This window comes from Armigeres subalbatus, chromosome 3 (genome assembly GCF_024139115.2).
Source record: "Armigeres subalbatus isolate Guangzhou_Male chromosome 3, GZ_Asu_2, whole genome shotgun sequence".
Classification (NCBI taxonomy): Eukaryota; Metazoa; Arthropoda; class Insecta; order Diptera; family Culicidae; genus Armigeres; species Armigeres subalbatus.
In genome coordinates this window covers 257,931,823-257,948,006 of record NC_085141.1, presented here as the reverse complement: position 1 = coordinate 257,948,006, position 16,184 = coordinate 257,931,823, and the positions used below count along the sequence as shown (strand labels likewise).

Genomic DNA, 16,184 nt, shown 5'->3' with positions numbered 1-16,184 from the left:
TGTATGTGTTTCATTCCGGTGATAAAAATCAATATGCAAATCAGTTTACAAAATCGCGAAATGGAAACATTTTTATGGTGATAAGAAGTGTCTACTCGGAATTTATGTGAAACAGTTGAATATCGATGGTCAACTGTGTTCAAAAGAAGAAGAAGACTCAAAACCAGAAAAAAGAAACAGCGTATTTGCAAGACTAATATTAGATTAGAACTACTATGGTTTTTAAGAGCAACAATGAAGTAAAGAGTTTTTCGATCGAACCACGATCGACGGTGCGCGACGGTGTGTCGTTTGTCTCTTTCCGTTTCCTTAACAAAGCTGACTATTTTTACCGGTGTTCCAGTTCCAGGTCTTCCGAAAGACTAGTTTGTGAATAATCGTAACTTATGATTGTCCACCATTTGAGTGTATATCTTCTTTATGATTTTCTTGAAAACAACACGTTGATATTCTTTTGTTTTGATTCAGTACAGTTAAGTTTCGGACTGTTGTACTTTTTATTACATGTGGGTTGAATCGCGTTCTGTAGAGGGGCAGCATCAAGCTCGAAACCGTTGTCGACCGTAAAGGTAAAATTTAAAATCTTTTTCAATTTGTAAGTACCATTAGTGTTGTGTACAGTCTTGTATTGCGAGAAAAGAGAAAAATTCTAATTTTGCGGAGCAAAGAAGAAGAAGCAGACTGAGTGTCAGAAACTTCAAAATGGCATGCACTGTACGAAAAGTGTTGATATTTCTTGATATCAAGAAGATTCGAGAAATCTAAAATGTTTCAAAATCACATAAATATATGACAAAATGCCTTTAAAGTATCATAAAACATGTTTAAAAAATATAGTGGCATGAAACACTCGTTTAAAGTTGCATATTCTCGTTGATTTTAATAATCAATATTCACACCGAAAAAATAAACCAAATTAACAATAAACCAAAACAAGTGATTTGACGTTTGCGGAACAGTTTTCCGACAGTCGACCGTCGGACCCCGGTTCGAATTTTTCAATCTTCTCGCAATATCGCGTTTTGTGAATGTGATACAGTTATTTTATCAGCTCAAACCTCAAAACAAGAGTAAACGCCTGAACGCATGGTTGTTTGGCTTGTCTTAACGGATTGAGCGAAAATCTTACGGGCGAAATGAAAGAATCACAAATCGTAAAATTTAAGTGAAAATGAAGGGATGTTACCCAATTTTTGATGGTGGAACGTATACGTTCCTGATATTCAAGCGAATGCTTTCCGAAAATTCGAACGATTTACTAACAGGAATTCCAGTTTAAACTTATTCCATCCAAAAATTCAGACGCAATCCTTTCAAAAATTTAAAAATCAAAGAATGAGTACCGTTAGACATAATGGACGTTAGACATAATGAACACACGACTATTAACGACAATTCCCCAAAAACTAATTTTCCGAACAATGTTATTTTCGGGGAAAAATGTCAATGAAATGTTATTTTGGGGAAATAAAATTTTCGGCAAAATGTTGTTCTCGGGATAATATCAATTTCGGGAAAATGTTATTTTCGGAAAATTGTGTTTTAAGGAAAATGTTATTTTCGGGCCATTATCATTTTCGTAGATGTGTCGTTTTCTGGGAAACACAATTTTTCCGAGAAATCTAATTTTCGAACAAATCCTAATTCCAGAACAATGCTATTTTCGAGAAAATTATATTTTTGAGGATCTATACTTCTAGCGGAAATATCATTGCAATAACCATAACTAGGGGCTCAATTTTACTGACACTCTCATTGTTTTTAATAAATCTTTCATAAATCTACTGAAGGAGATCGTAATTAATCCCATTTTCAACGTTCGAAGATAGCCACACTCTTTGGTCGTAATGTGGCCAAATGAATAATCCAAATAAGAATATTTGCTCTGCAAAAGCGTTTATCCAGATCATCGTTGATTTTATCGAAATTCAGTATAGTTTAGAAGTAAGACAATTTTAAATCTTGGCAATTTGTAATAAATACATGAGAAAATGATCGCAAAACATAAAAATCACAGAAAAAATATCACATTAATTACTTTTTCGTATTTAATGTGTTACTACTTTCAAGAACTTCTTTACCACACCAAACTAAGGATTATGCGCACCCACGCTGCTAAAAAACATGGAAAATTTATAATGTTAGCAGTAGTTATCCAGCGACACCTCACTATTTCCCCTTTCACCGAAAAACGCCCAAATCTGTACGGAGGCGGTCACTACAAATGCAGCATCACATGTACGGACAAGTGCACAAATGGTCCGGAACATAAAACACTTTCACGTTAGATTTATTCTCCCTAGAAGCACTATGCTAATCCAAAAGAATCGCATTTTCTGTTTGTAACTATAGTGCTCTCCGTGGCCAACCGACACGACTATGTGGTTGCTCGATTGCCTCCACGTACCTACTGCCCATAGAGTAGCCATCACCATCAGCAAAGACGATTACGATAATTGCTGTTAACAATCCTGATGTAGATCTCAGTTTTTGCCCAACCGCTGGGTACAACGCAAACACGTATATTTCATTCGAAGGTACCGAACTCAGCTTTGAATCCCTTCAAAAATGCCACGACGAACGGCGTGTTGAAATTGAGAGGGGTCAGTTTTTCATTAAAGTCAGTGCCAAAAGCAGCAACGGCAGCAGCAGCAGCAGATTAGATTGGAATGATTTCACACCTTCCCTTCCGGTTGGCCGCATTGGCATGTGAGATTTGAAATTGTTTGGGGGCTGGCTCGGAGTTGAAAAATCAACCGCAGAAAACTGTCACTCGCTCCAGAGAAAGAACGGCGGAACTGCAATCGTTCTGGGATAGAGAACATGTTTTGCGGTTAACTGTAATTGGCGTGTTTTAGTCATTTGGATTCAAACATGTAGAATTGGAAGGGAGATTGTGACAGTGTTAATATTTTCGCGGCGTGTAGTAAATCGCGGAATCATTCATTTTTATACCACATTTTTCAAATGTTCATATCAAATCACTCCAATAAAAGCGTCAGCCATTCGTCAATTATAGTTCAGCGACCACCAAGTGAGATAATCGGATATTAAAAACTAATTAACTTTTAATTAAAAGTTTATGTTTCCCGGTAATTACGTGGTGGTTAAAACATCATTATTAATTCATTGGCTTGAAATAGAAATGCACAAATGTTAGTTGTACTGGAATTGTCATCAATCAATCGGAATGGGTTGTACGGTTGAATTTTATATAGGGTGAGTTTCGGCTCTCACCACATCACGCTGTATGAAAACGCAAAATAAGTGAATCTCCTTTTGAATATATCAAAACCGTATTCCCTCGTGTGGTGATGAAAAATTTACGAATTCAACCAAAATAGCAGCAAAAGCTAAAATCTAAATTGTTCTAAAATTTATTCTTGTGCATAAAAAGTGTATATAAGCTTCAAAGTGTCAACCTTTTTCGTTTACAGGAATCGGTCCTCCCAAGAAGACCTTCGTGGGAACTCCCCCGCCAAACTCTTGCCCCATCTGCGGTATCCAGCTTGCACCAAGTGACCTAGAGACCCATTTCTCCGCCGAGTTGACACGCCTCACCAAAATGAGTTCAGCAGCAGAGCGGCTGGAACTACGACGAACGCTTAGCGTAGACATGCACGCCATGCAGAACACCCTCCAAGGTCGCACCAGCCGTTGGGAGGTATGTATCTGGCCGTTTGCACCCTAATTTCCGACCCGATTGGAGTTGTAACACAGTTTCCAAATTTGATTATCTTTTCCGCGTAGACGTTTAAAAATATTCGCAACAAGCGACAGGATCGCCTGCGGGGTAAGCTACGGAAGCGAAAATTCGATGGCGAAGATGGATTCGGGCTGCAGTTGGGTAACCTCAATTGCCAATCCTGTCCAGTGTGTCACGGGCGGCTGCAGCGGACGCAGGAGGAAATTGCCCAACACATTGAAGATTGTGTGCGGAAGGTTAGTATCGGTTTATGAGCATTTCCTAACAAGTAAAAAAAAAATCTCCGAAAATTGATTTAGACGTCAGTTCTCGTCTATAACTCCTTATTGTGAAGTAATCGTAAATAACAATACGTATTTCAAAAACTTATTGCCGTTGCCAATGAACAATTTGTCTCAAATTTTACTGAAATAGTAATCAAATTAGTTAACATAATATATATCCATAAATTTTCATATCCATGTCGCGACCGAACAATCTAAGTTCCGAATGAGGGAGGGATATCAGTTATCCGCCTCTATCGGAACTGATTCTGCTACCTCCGATGGCATTCCAAAGGCAGAGTACAAAGCGGTGCTACCCGCTTACTCTCCAATGGCTACCATCGGGAAACTCTGCTTCCTCCGGTGACATTTTGACCAGCAGAGGGCGGTGCCACCCGCTTGCTCACTGGTCTTGTAATGTCACCGGGAACTGCTCCGCTGGAACCTACTCCTGTAGGTCGCATCCTGGTCCTGGATGCCTCCTTGCCGGCCCACCTGCGATGTGCCTCTATCACATCTGCCGAATAAACTCAAAATTTTCTGGTCAATTTTCCCATATCTATAGACATATGAGACATGTCACGCTAGTGATGGATAGGTAAGCTCATACAACTTTTCAGTGCTCTGTTGCCACATTTTCGAATACACTGGTTATTAGCGTGGCGTCGTAATAAATTACCTACATGAGCTTTCCAAAGCTTTATGCATTTATAGACTACGTCATATTTTTTTTTTATTTGAAAGTTAATTTGTTTCTTTTTAATGTTTTTTTTTTCATTCACTTTCTGGCTATTACTACAATCCACCTCTCCTCTACTCTCTGATTGCATATTCAACATGAACATTTTTTTATGTTTTATATTCAGTTCACTACAGGTCAAGGTCATTCCCAATCGATCGTTAATCTGATTCCATACAAATCCATCACCATTGACAAATATATTTACAACGAATATTTCCATACCCTAACAATTATGCTTTGCAAATTTCATTCAAATCCAAAATATAAATCATGTATACTTCAAACCTTACTCATTCCGATTGCACGACACTCCAAATTCTACACTAATCTTAACAGCATCTGGTTCGAGCCTATAGCCAATATAAACACAATCTTCTTCTTCATTGGCATTACATCCCCCCACTGGGACATTGCCGCCTCGCAGCTTAGTGTTCAATTAGCACTTCCACAGTTATTAACTGCGAGTTTTCTAAGCCAAGTTACCATTTCTGCATTCGTATATCATGAGGCTAACACGATGATACTTTTATGCCCAAGGAAGTCGAGACAATTTCCAATCCGAAAATTGTCTAGACCGGCACCGGGAATCGAACCCAGCCACCCTCAGCATGGTCTTGCTTTGTAGCCGCGCGTCTTACCGCACGGCTAAGGAGGGCCCCATATAAACACAATATTACCTCTAAATTATTTCAAATTTTTAGTCTATTATTTTATTATTTATTTCATAACAATTGTCATCTGTTGTCTGTTGACATCTGTTGTCTCAATGACTATAAGGGTAAAAGGGGCTATAGCTACATATAGCTATAATCCTAATTCAGTTAAATCCACTTCCAAATTTATTCTCATTTGGTTCCAAATTATCATTTTAAATTACATTTTTTATACAAATCTTAATTCAAATATCAACCTCATTTTTTTTATCCTTGAATATATAATATCTAGTAACGTTCAAGTTTCACATTCAATCTGAAATCTGCAATTTATTCAAATTCAAAATAATTTATTCTCCAAATTTTACCAACTATCCAAAATTATCAATCTAAATATACAATTCAAACCTCAGAGCTTATATTTTTTTTTAATCAGCTATCCAGAACTCCGAATTTCAATCCAATATTTCTTATCCAAATTTTGATCCAAAACTTTATAGAATAATATTCTATGAGCGTTCTACCATTAGTTGAAAGCTTCAAATGCCAGTCATTGCCGCATGATTTTTATTTTACGTTGGTGGCATAGATGATATACTGAACGAAAACATTATATACAGTGCTTTTCAGAATGATAAGACCACCCTCGATTTTCATGTTTTTTTGCGACTTAAATGGAACTACCCTAATCTGTTGGTGACAACTGATGAATATTAACACAAACACACACAAACCACTGAAAAGGGATGTGTTTGTTTATTCGCGTCGTAGAAATAGGGAAAAACAGTAAATATATCTTTTCAAAAAGATAAAACCACTTTGTAAGGTAAAACCGTGATTGCGTTTTGTGTTAATTGACCATTATTTTTTAAACTGTCGAATAGTTCTGTTCAAAATGGGAAGGCAGAAGGGATTGAGTGAGAAAGAACAGGGACAAATTCTGGCTTTTAGAAAGACTGGATGGGGAATCAGAAAAATTGCCAGAGAAATTGGACGAAGTCACTGTGTGATCCTGAATTTTCTGAAAAACCCCGCGTCGTATGGTCAAAAAAAGAGTCCAGGACGAAAAAAGAAATTGTCTGCTAGAGAAGAGCGTCATGTCGTGAGCAAAGCATCAAATTCCACGAAGAGCTGTTCTCAAATTCGAGCCGAACTCAACTTGATGCATCTATTTCGACTGTTTGGAGGACTTTGAAACAGTCTCCAAACATTTCGCGGTCGAAATGAATAGTGCTCCTCGTTTGTTAACTCGACACAAGGAAGCTCGACTGGAATTTGCGCGCCGGAACATGTCACAGGACTGGAAAAAGGTAGAATAAGGAACTTCTAGGTGTTATTCAAAAATGAAAATCTTTAGAAGTTTAATTATTTACTTTTAATATTCTTAATCTTCACAGGTGATATTCTCGGATGAGAAAAAATTCAACCTAGACGGTCCGGATGGGTTTAATGGCTATTGGCGGGACTTAAGGAAGGAACCACGATTTTTCTTGAAGCAAAACTTTTGGGGCGGATCTGTGATGGTTTGAGGTGCATCTAGTACGCCCGGAAAGTTGAAAATTCATTTTGTTTCGCACGAAATGAAAAGTTCCGACTACATAGATGTTCTCAAAGCCAGTTTGCTACCCGTTATTCGTAGGAGACGCAAGGCAAAATTGATTTTCAGCAGGATAATGCCAGGATTCATACCAGTGCTGAAACAATGGCGTGGTTAAGGTCGAAAAAAAATGATGTTTTGGACTGGCCAGCTTGGTACCCCGACTTACACCCGATTGAAAACCTTTGGGGTATTATGGTGCGGAAGATTTATGCTGAAACTAGTCAATTTTCATCAATCCAGAAGCTCAAAGCCGCTATACTTCAATCATGGGAAGACATCGAGCTGGGAACACTGCAAAAGCTGGTCCAAAGTATGCCGAACCGTTTGTTCCAGACAATAAGCCGTTCTGGAGGTGCCGCGGATTATTAAATTACTCTTGTTACTGTTTTTTACCAATAATACATCAAGGAGTGTAGGTGGTCGTATCATTTTGAAAAGCATATTTTCTTAAAATATGCTATAATTACTAGTTTTAAGAACAAAATAAATGAACTTGTTACCTTAAACAATTATTTTTTCTTGTATTTCAATATGCCATTTGAAGAAAAAATCGGAAAATAATCTTTTGCCGTAAAACTCTAAATTTATGGGTGGTCTTATCATTTTGAAAAGCACTGTACAATATGAGAATCTAATTTTCCACATCCGAATTATCAATCTTGCGCCATTGCTAACTGAAGAATGCTCTTATCACAGTTTAACACATTTCAAAATTTCCAATACAAATTTACATTAAAATAATCAGATCAATTTTATCGAATAATACCAATACCCCAATTAATGTGTCTAATAGAAACTTTACCCAATTTATCAGCTGTGTTTATGCATATAAGAAGATGGAAAATTCTGCTGGGAAAGTCGAACGAATGTAAAAATTCTACGTTTCAATGAATTCTGAAGAAAACCATCAGGCTCGAATTGAAATCGATCTAGAGGGCGACGACCAAACGATTGACATTTAGGACAAATGAAAAACAACCCGTGCAAGATCGGGCAGGTTCGACTAGTATTCAGTAAAAATCTGCCATTTTAAATCTTCTATAAATTTTAATTCACGATATGATGATCATATTTTCAATATTCATATCAATATCCTATAGAATTATCCAAGGAACAATTGTTCAATATGTACAAATTCTTCTTCAGTTTATATCTATAATCAAAACTCAGAATTAAACTTTTCCAAACCTATTTAAGGCGAACAGGTGTCAATAACGAATTTCAATCTTCAACACATACTCTTTATCTTCTATCTTCTATATAATAAAAATGAAATGGTATGTGTTCGTATCCGCATAATTCCTTGAACAGTTACATTCGTTATAGTTTCCGACGGGTTTATATGATATTTCCTCAGTCTAAAATCATTAGTTAAGTTGAGTAAATCATAAAATGCTAAAATAAAGATTCGTATGGCCATTTCGCATGGGCTCACTCACAAAGCGCATTTTCGCCTACTATGTAGGACAACGTCTGCTGGGTCGACTAGTCACTAATATAAATCGGCAATGCTTATACATTTATTCAAATAAAATCTGTGCTACAAATCTCCAGTCCAGTCTTCCAAGAGATAAAACCGAAACGCTTTAAAATGCGGTAGGTAACGTTGCTAGAGAAAACTATCAGGAAATCCAATTCATACAAATCTTCAATTCACATCTTTAATTCAATTCTCGTATCCATATACCCAATCTAAATTTAATTGCAATCCAAATCCAATTCGAATCCTATCTAAATCTAATTCGAATCAAACACAACTACAATCCAAATCCATTCCTAATACAAGTCTCATTCAAATATATTCCAAATTCAATCTAATCTAAATCCAATTCAAAAGCAATTCAATGAATCGCCTGCTTTGAGCGTGCTTACAGCGGCACACTAGGAGTTAACTTTCGGAAATCAGTATGGCTAAAAGCATCTAAGGTTTAATGTCTCGAAAATAATCAACTTTATCGAAAAAATATTTGGTAGGCGTAGTAGCAGACACATTCCTACATGACTGGTACCAAATAGATTTTCGTGAAAAGTTCCTGTTGTTGAGAAAACCCGCGTTAGATGTCTTTCGCCATACAAATTTCTGGCGGTTAACTTATGCTGGCTATTTTGCCCATATACAATAGCGCCTGGAGGTGCCAGCGGCGGGTATAAAATCAGCCACTGCCAATAATTCATTCCAATTTAAATCCAATCCAGTCAAAATCCAATCCAAATCTAGTCCAACTCCAATCCAAATCCAATCCGAATCAAATCGGAATTCAATTTCAATCCAATCAATATAAATCTAATCCTAATTCAATCCACATCTAATCCAAATCCAGTCCAAATTTAACCCAAATCCAATATGATTTCAATGCAAATACAAACTAAATCGAATCCAAATAAAAAATCCTATTCAAATCTATTTAAAATTCAATGCAACCTAAATCCAATCCAAATTCAACTCCAATCCAAATTTGATCTAAATCCAATCAGATTTCAATGCAAATACATTTCTAATCCAATTAAAATACAAATTCAATCCATAAACAATCCAATCCTATTGAAATCCAGATACAATCCAACATAAATCTTATTGAAACCCAAATCCAAATCCAATCCAAATCCTATTCAATCCTAATCCAATCCAAACACGATCCAAATCCATTCCAAATTTAATCCAATCTAAAGCCAATCCGAATCTAATCGTAATTTATTCCAAGTCCAATCAAAATCCAATACACAATCAATGAAAATCCAATGCAAATCTTATTCAAATCTATTCCAAACTCAATCCAATCTAAACCTGATCAAAATGCAATCAAAATACAAATCAATTTCAATCCAACTCCAATTCCAATACAATTCAATTCCAAATTAATATCTAATTCAACTCTAATCTAAATTCAATACAACTCCAATCCGATTTCAATGCAAATACAATCCAAATCTAATTCAAATCAGTTCCAAATTCAATCCAATCTAAATTCAATCCAGATCCAAATTAAATCCTGTCCAATCCAATCCATTCAAATCGAATCCAAATTTAATCGAATGAAAATCCAATCCGATTTCAATGCACATACAATTCAAATACAAATCCAATTCAAATACAAATCCAATTCAAATTCAATCCAATCTGAATCCAATTAAATCCAATCCAACTCCAATCCAAATGCAATCCAAATCCAATCTAATTACAATTCGAATTCAATGCTAATACAATCCAAACCCAATCCCGATAAAAATTAAATTCAAATCGATTCCAAATTCAATCCAATCTAAGTGCAATCTAAATCCAATTTAACTACAATCTAAATTCAATCTAAATCCAATCCAAATGCAATTCAAATCTTTTCAAATCGAATCTAAATGTAATCGAATGAAAATCCAATCAGATTTCAATGCATATACAATTCAAACACACATTCAATGAAAATTGTAGTATTGCAACATATCCATATACCCAATCTAAACTTGTATTATACTAATTATGAAATCTTATTTTTTCTTATTCGGTTCTCTATCCAAGATATCAGTCAATATGCAATCCTAATATTTGCAAATAACATCGATAAGCAAATCAAATTGATCATCCAAATTCAAATGCTGAATCAGAATAATCATTCCAATTTAACTATTCGAGTCTTTAATAATACGATTAACAAATCAAAATATTCAACATCGAATGAAAAGCGTAAGCAAAATCTCTTACTCAACTCCTCTTCGGTCATGCCACCGTATCTTTAGCAATCGATCTGATAATTTAATTCAATTATTCAATCCAAGCCATACTTTTTTATTTTATTTTTGCTGTCATTCCTCATCCCAAAATAAAATATACTACGTAAATCTCTAATTGAATTTAAAAATCCAAACTACCAAAAACTCAGTTTGCAATTTATACTTCAAATTTAGCTTTATGCATCCAGTCTAATTCAAATGAAAACAATCCATCTTTTCTTTAGGTCTTGTTCTAGTTTGTTTGTTTATACTTCACCTATCTCTCTCGAAGTATAAAAGTCTCTCATTTTTTTTCTTCCTTCTTTTGCCTTTGTTTTCTTATTTCACATACTTTGCCCATCTCCGTCAAAGTACATTTCTTGTTTTTATGGTTTCCTTTTTTTCGAAGCTCCGTCTATCTCCACCGAAGCTTCTTTCTGGCCATTTACATTTCTACTTCGCCCATCTCCGTCGAAGTAGAATTATTCCTTTCATTTCCTATCTTTTCTCTCTATTCCCCTATCTTCTGCGCCATGTCGCGACCGAACAATCTAAGTTCCGAATGAGGGAGGGATATCAGTTATCCGCCTCTATCGGAACTGATTCTGCTACCTCAGATGGCATTCCAAAGGCAGAGTACAAAGCGGTGCTACCCGCTTACTCTCCAATGGCTACCATCGGGAAACTCTGCTTCCTCCGGTGACATTTTGACCAGCAGAGGGCGGTGCCACCCGCTTGCTCACTGGTCTTGTAATGTCACCGGGAACTGCTCCGCTGGAACCTACTCCTGTAGGTCGCATCCTGGTCCTGGATGCCTCCTTGCCGGTCCACCTGCGATGTGCCACTATCACATCTGCCGAATAAACTCAAAATTTTCTGGTCAATTTTCCCATATCTATAGACATATGAGACATGTCACGCTAGTGATGGATAGGTAAGCTCATACAACTTTTCAGCGCTCTGTTGCCACATTTTGGAATACACTGGTTATTAGCGTGGCGTCGTAATAAATTACCTACATGAGCTTTCCAAAGCTTTATGCATTTATAGACTATGTCATATTTTTTTTTTATTTGAAAGTTAATTTGTTTCTTTTTAATGTTTTTTTCATTCACTTTCTGGCTATTACTACAATCCACAGCAGCAGCATCAACATCAACAACAACATCATCCGCAACAGCAGAGCAACAATCAATCTTCGGCTCCGGATGAAGATGAAACTGTTGATGTTGAGAGTTACGGAGATGAATCCTCAAATGGAGCCATCAATATGACCTCCAATGTGATTCACCATACCAACAACAGCTTGCACAACAATAACAACAACAACCCCCCTATCAAGCAAGACCCTCAGATGACCAAGATTCCCCCCATGGAAGAAAGCGCTATCACATCACTTAGCTCAATCGTGCCCCATTGGGACAGAAAGAATCGGCTCAATCTACCCCTGAACTGTAAGTAACCAATCCACCAATCCAACCGTGTCGCTGGAAACTTCATTGAAGTGAAGCTTGATTTCCGCTTGTTTACGTCGTTCACCCCGCGTAGGTACGGCCACCTCCGACAACTCGATCACCCGGGTGACTCCAACCAGTAGCGACCAGCGAATCGACGTCGACTACGAACAAGATCACGACCATAGCCAGGACATGGTTACCGACCACGACGAGGAGGTCATAGTGGACAACACGGACGACGACGAGTGCATCAAGCGGCCCCGACAAACGACGCTTACTGTGCTGGGTAGCCATCCCAGCAATGGAAACCCCGGAATGGGTATGGCACGTGACGACAAGAATAGGTAAGGGCCCATACCGGTTCAACAAATTAGAAAACTTTCACTTACATAAAACATCATCCGACAGCACGGAAGAAGCCACCTCGTCGGTGGAAATCGATTCCGCTACGGACTCGATGACGATACGAACGGCCGGAACAACACCTAACTCCGATTCGTACGTGAGCACTTCGGAGCCGACGGAACCTGCCTCCAAAGCACAGGTCCTCGAAGAACTCAAAGCTAGGATACGAGAGCTGGAAGGTTCGCCGCACTACAAATGTTTCATATGTAAGGTTAGATTAAATTTTCCGAAAGAAGAATGTCATTTATGTGCTAACATACATTTTTTTGCTCTTTTTTTATTCAATTTTCAGGAGAAGTGTAAAGCTCTGATTATTTCGAAGATTTGTGGTCACTATCTTTGCGAGGAGTGCTGGATCACAGATACGGTATGTAGTAAAAGAAAGTTTAACTCGAAATATTCTTATACAAGTTTTTTTGAACTAAAAGAACTTCATCTAAAGATCAATATTGCAGTAAAAGAAAATATAACTTCTCAGTTTACATTATGAAACATCAGAGAAAGTTCTATTGAGGATTGGTTTTCCATATAATTGGCTGTTTTCAATGATTTGCATATCATTTTCACTAAAAAAAATAAAGCGAGCATAATAATAAACCGAGCATGTTTTAATAATACTATTTTCTTTAAGATACTATCAGAAGAAGTTTACTAAACTAAAAATTATTCATCTAATTTATATTACACAGGAATCCTCCAAGACGTGCCCACGCTGCAAAATTATCACCGCCAACACCGACTTTAGGAAAATTTATGCGTAAGCTAAGTCTTCTGTTTATTTATTTTATTTTCCTTGTATTTATTTTTTGATTAAAAATTCATCTTGGAATTGTAGTAAATATTTGTATAATAATAAAATGAAAACTTTCCGCTTTCAACTATGAGCTCTGTCAGAATGATGAATTTGATCATCTTGATTGATGAATAATATTCTAATCATAAACGAAATCATCTTTCGAGTAAATTATGAATCCAAAATGTGCAATAAATATTTGATTACATCACATAGAAAACTTATCCACTCATGCGGGCAACATCGTTCGAATCATACTCGACCTTACATGTAAATTAATAAAATATGTCCAGTGATCGGAACCATAATCAGCCAGTGAAATTCATGAGATATCAGCCACTTTATAAAAGTAAACACCCACATTAGGGAATGAGCCACGTGAACAAAGCTTAATTGTTATTTCTATACATACTAATACTAAATAATCATGGAGAGCTGATAGCCGAAATCATCCGAATCCATGCTGTTGTGTAAATAGCTCTAATGAAATTAATATTCTAAGATAAATTATTGTAGCGAGCAGCCATAGCGTAATGATACTCTCTCCCCTTTCCAAGAGAAATATTTTTCACATAATTAGCAACAGTCTAGCAAATATGTCAAGGAAAAAATCTCTATTCAAACCAAAAACATAAGCGGAAGAGGCAACAAAATTAATTGTTTATGTCGAATTCATGAAGCTAAAATTCTCAATTAAAAATCAATAAAATATCAAAAAAAAAATAAAAATTATTACTTTCATTATTTCCGAAAAAGAAGTCCATGGAAGCAATTCCAGCTGATCGAAAGCATTGTTCATAGTTCAAGCAAATTCTACCGGAAGAACAAACCTACTCACAGTTTCACACCTATGCGGGAAAGCTCCATTTGTTCGGTGGCTTAGAGACCAATAAAGTTGTTATTCTATGGATAGATCACCCTTCGCCCGTCTAAAACTTCACAAAAACGCAGGTAGCTATCGAATTTACTTTTTGCATTAGTTTTTAGTTGACCTATATGAATTCCTCAGCTTCCACCAATAAACTCTTTTCAAGTCGTTCAATCAACAAGGTAAATATGGTAGAACAGAGTTGTTCGTCTGATATTAGAAAAAGGAAAGAAAATGACGGTTAACGTTTTATGACGCTTGTTTTGTAGACAGTGCAATAAAATCGAGAATCGGATAGCACATCAAATGACGCGCTTGTTATTTCCTAATAATGGCTACTACAACCTGCCGTGTGATCGCATGTAAGTAAAAAGTGTTCATTCGTATCTTTATTTAGATTAACGAGATAAAATTCGATTGAGTTCGGACATGTTATTATTAAATAATTATAGATGCATTTGATATATATTTCAACCGTTTCAGATCCAAATTTTTTAGTGATGTTACCCATTAAATTTGATATTTTTCATTTGTTTCCGTAATTAATAAACGGAGAAATGACAAAACAAGTTGAAAAATATTTTTGAGTCCAAAATTTGCAATCTACAGTTACCAAGATGCGATAAAGTCTTAAACTCAGGTCACTCACTAACACAGTAGTAGTCATCTCAGTTCTTCCTCCTTGAGATTTACGCTATATAATTCAAATATTTGCAGTAATTCATTATTTTCTTGTAGTTCACTTAATATAATATAATACAATAATTGGACTGAATGTTATTCAATAATATAAAAATTTAGGATCTCTTTTGATACGTTTAGTTCGACAGGATCTTCTAGATCTGGAATTTTCTCGATGGCTGACCGCTTCATTTTCTGCAACTTCTGATCGGTCAGTTCCATAGTGAGATTGTTGATGTCCTTTCGTATTTCGAAGCAGTAATTCTCGAGTGCCTCTTGAATTCGAATGCAAAACTTTGCTGGAGCACTCCACGCTTGTTGGCTCCTCAGGATGACTGTCAACATGTGTGGATTCAACGCTGTTACTGGGCAAACTACTGCCAGATGATTGAAGAGAGGGCAAACTACTGCCAACATCTTTCATACATGACAAACTATTGTCAGTCTGCGCTAGTGGATCAAACAAAAACGAATCTGCTACATGTCCGTATGCGTCACTGCTATCTAAGACAAAACTGTCGTCTACCTCTTCCCTTGGTCGTTTTCTGCTCTCTTTCCATTGGCAAACAGAAATTGTAGGTTTATGAACTTTAAACTTCAGTTGTTCGCGATGGGCAGTGTAAGTCCGCCCATCAACAGAAACCTGAAACACATTAGTGGAGAGCCTTTTTAAAAACACTGCATCCAACCATCTTCTAATGTCTGTTGGTCTGAAATTTTTATAATATATAGGGTCACCAGTGTGCAACTTTGCAAATTCGTCTTTAGTAGGTTGGTCACCTGCGTCATTTTTAAAACTAACACCTGTCTCATTAGTATGAGACGTCAATTGTCTACTAAATCTATTCTTAGGGTTGACTAAATCTAGTATTGTTTTAGGTTTAAAGGTCAGAAGCCTTTCAGAGGGAAACCTCAGAGGGAGTCCTCAGAATAAGTGTTACGATAATTAAACAAGAAACATGAAATTTGGTCTTCAACATCCAAAACCTTCATTTCGGGGTCGAGTAAAAACTTTTTCAATACTTCCTTAGTAACTCGAACCATTCTTTCAGCCTGACCATTACTCGCGGGGTGATACGGCGGAGATTTTATTACTTCGATGCCTTGTTGTTCAAAAAAATTTATGAGGTATCTTGAATTAAAAGGAGGACCACCATCCGTTACAATAACATCAGGAAGTCCAAGCCTGGCAAACATAGCCAAAAACTTGCTTTTAACCTTTTTGGCATCGGTACCATACCTCATGAACTCAACTTCAAGCCACCTCGAGTAACTGTCGACTATAACTAGGAAAACTTTTTGTTGGAAATAAAA

At 36.6% G+C, this 16,184-nt stretch overlaps 1 protein-coding gene across 5 annotated transcripts in view; it reads left to right on the top strand.

Moving 5' to 3' along the window:
- The window catches only part of LOC134223805 (protein Teyrha-meyrha), a 105,506-nt gene extending 91,455 nt beyond the window's left edge, over nt 1–14,051 (top strand). For 3 of the 5 annotated variants that reach the window (XM_062703011.1, XM_062703009.1, XM_062703013.1), the window contains 7 exons: nt 3,438–3,664; nt 3,751–3,942; nt 11,808–12,120; nt 12,215–12,467; nt 12,532–12,739; nt 12,821–12,895; nt 13,218–14,051. In XM_062703011.1, the coding sequence (XP_062558995.1) occupies nt 3,438–3,664; nt 3,751–3,942; nt 11,808–12,120; nt 12,215–12,467; nt 12,532–12,739; nt 12,821–12,895; nt 13,218–13,289 (1,340 nt within the window). In that variant the 3' untranslated portion in view covers nt 13,290–14,051. The remainder of the gene's footprint in view (nt 1–3,437; nt 3,665–3,750; nt 3,943–11,807; nt 12,121–12,214; nt 12,468–12,531; nt 12,740–12,820; nt 12,896–13,217) is intronic. The other 2 variants (XR_009982726.1, XM_062703010.1) reach the window with 2 other exon arrangements.
- Nucleotides 14,052–16,184: the final 2,133 nt, after the last annotated feature.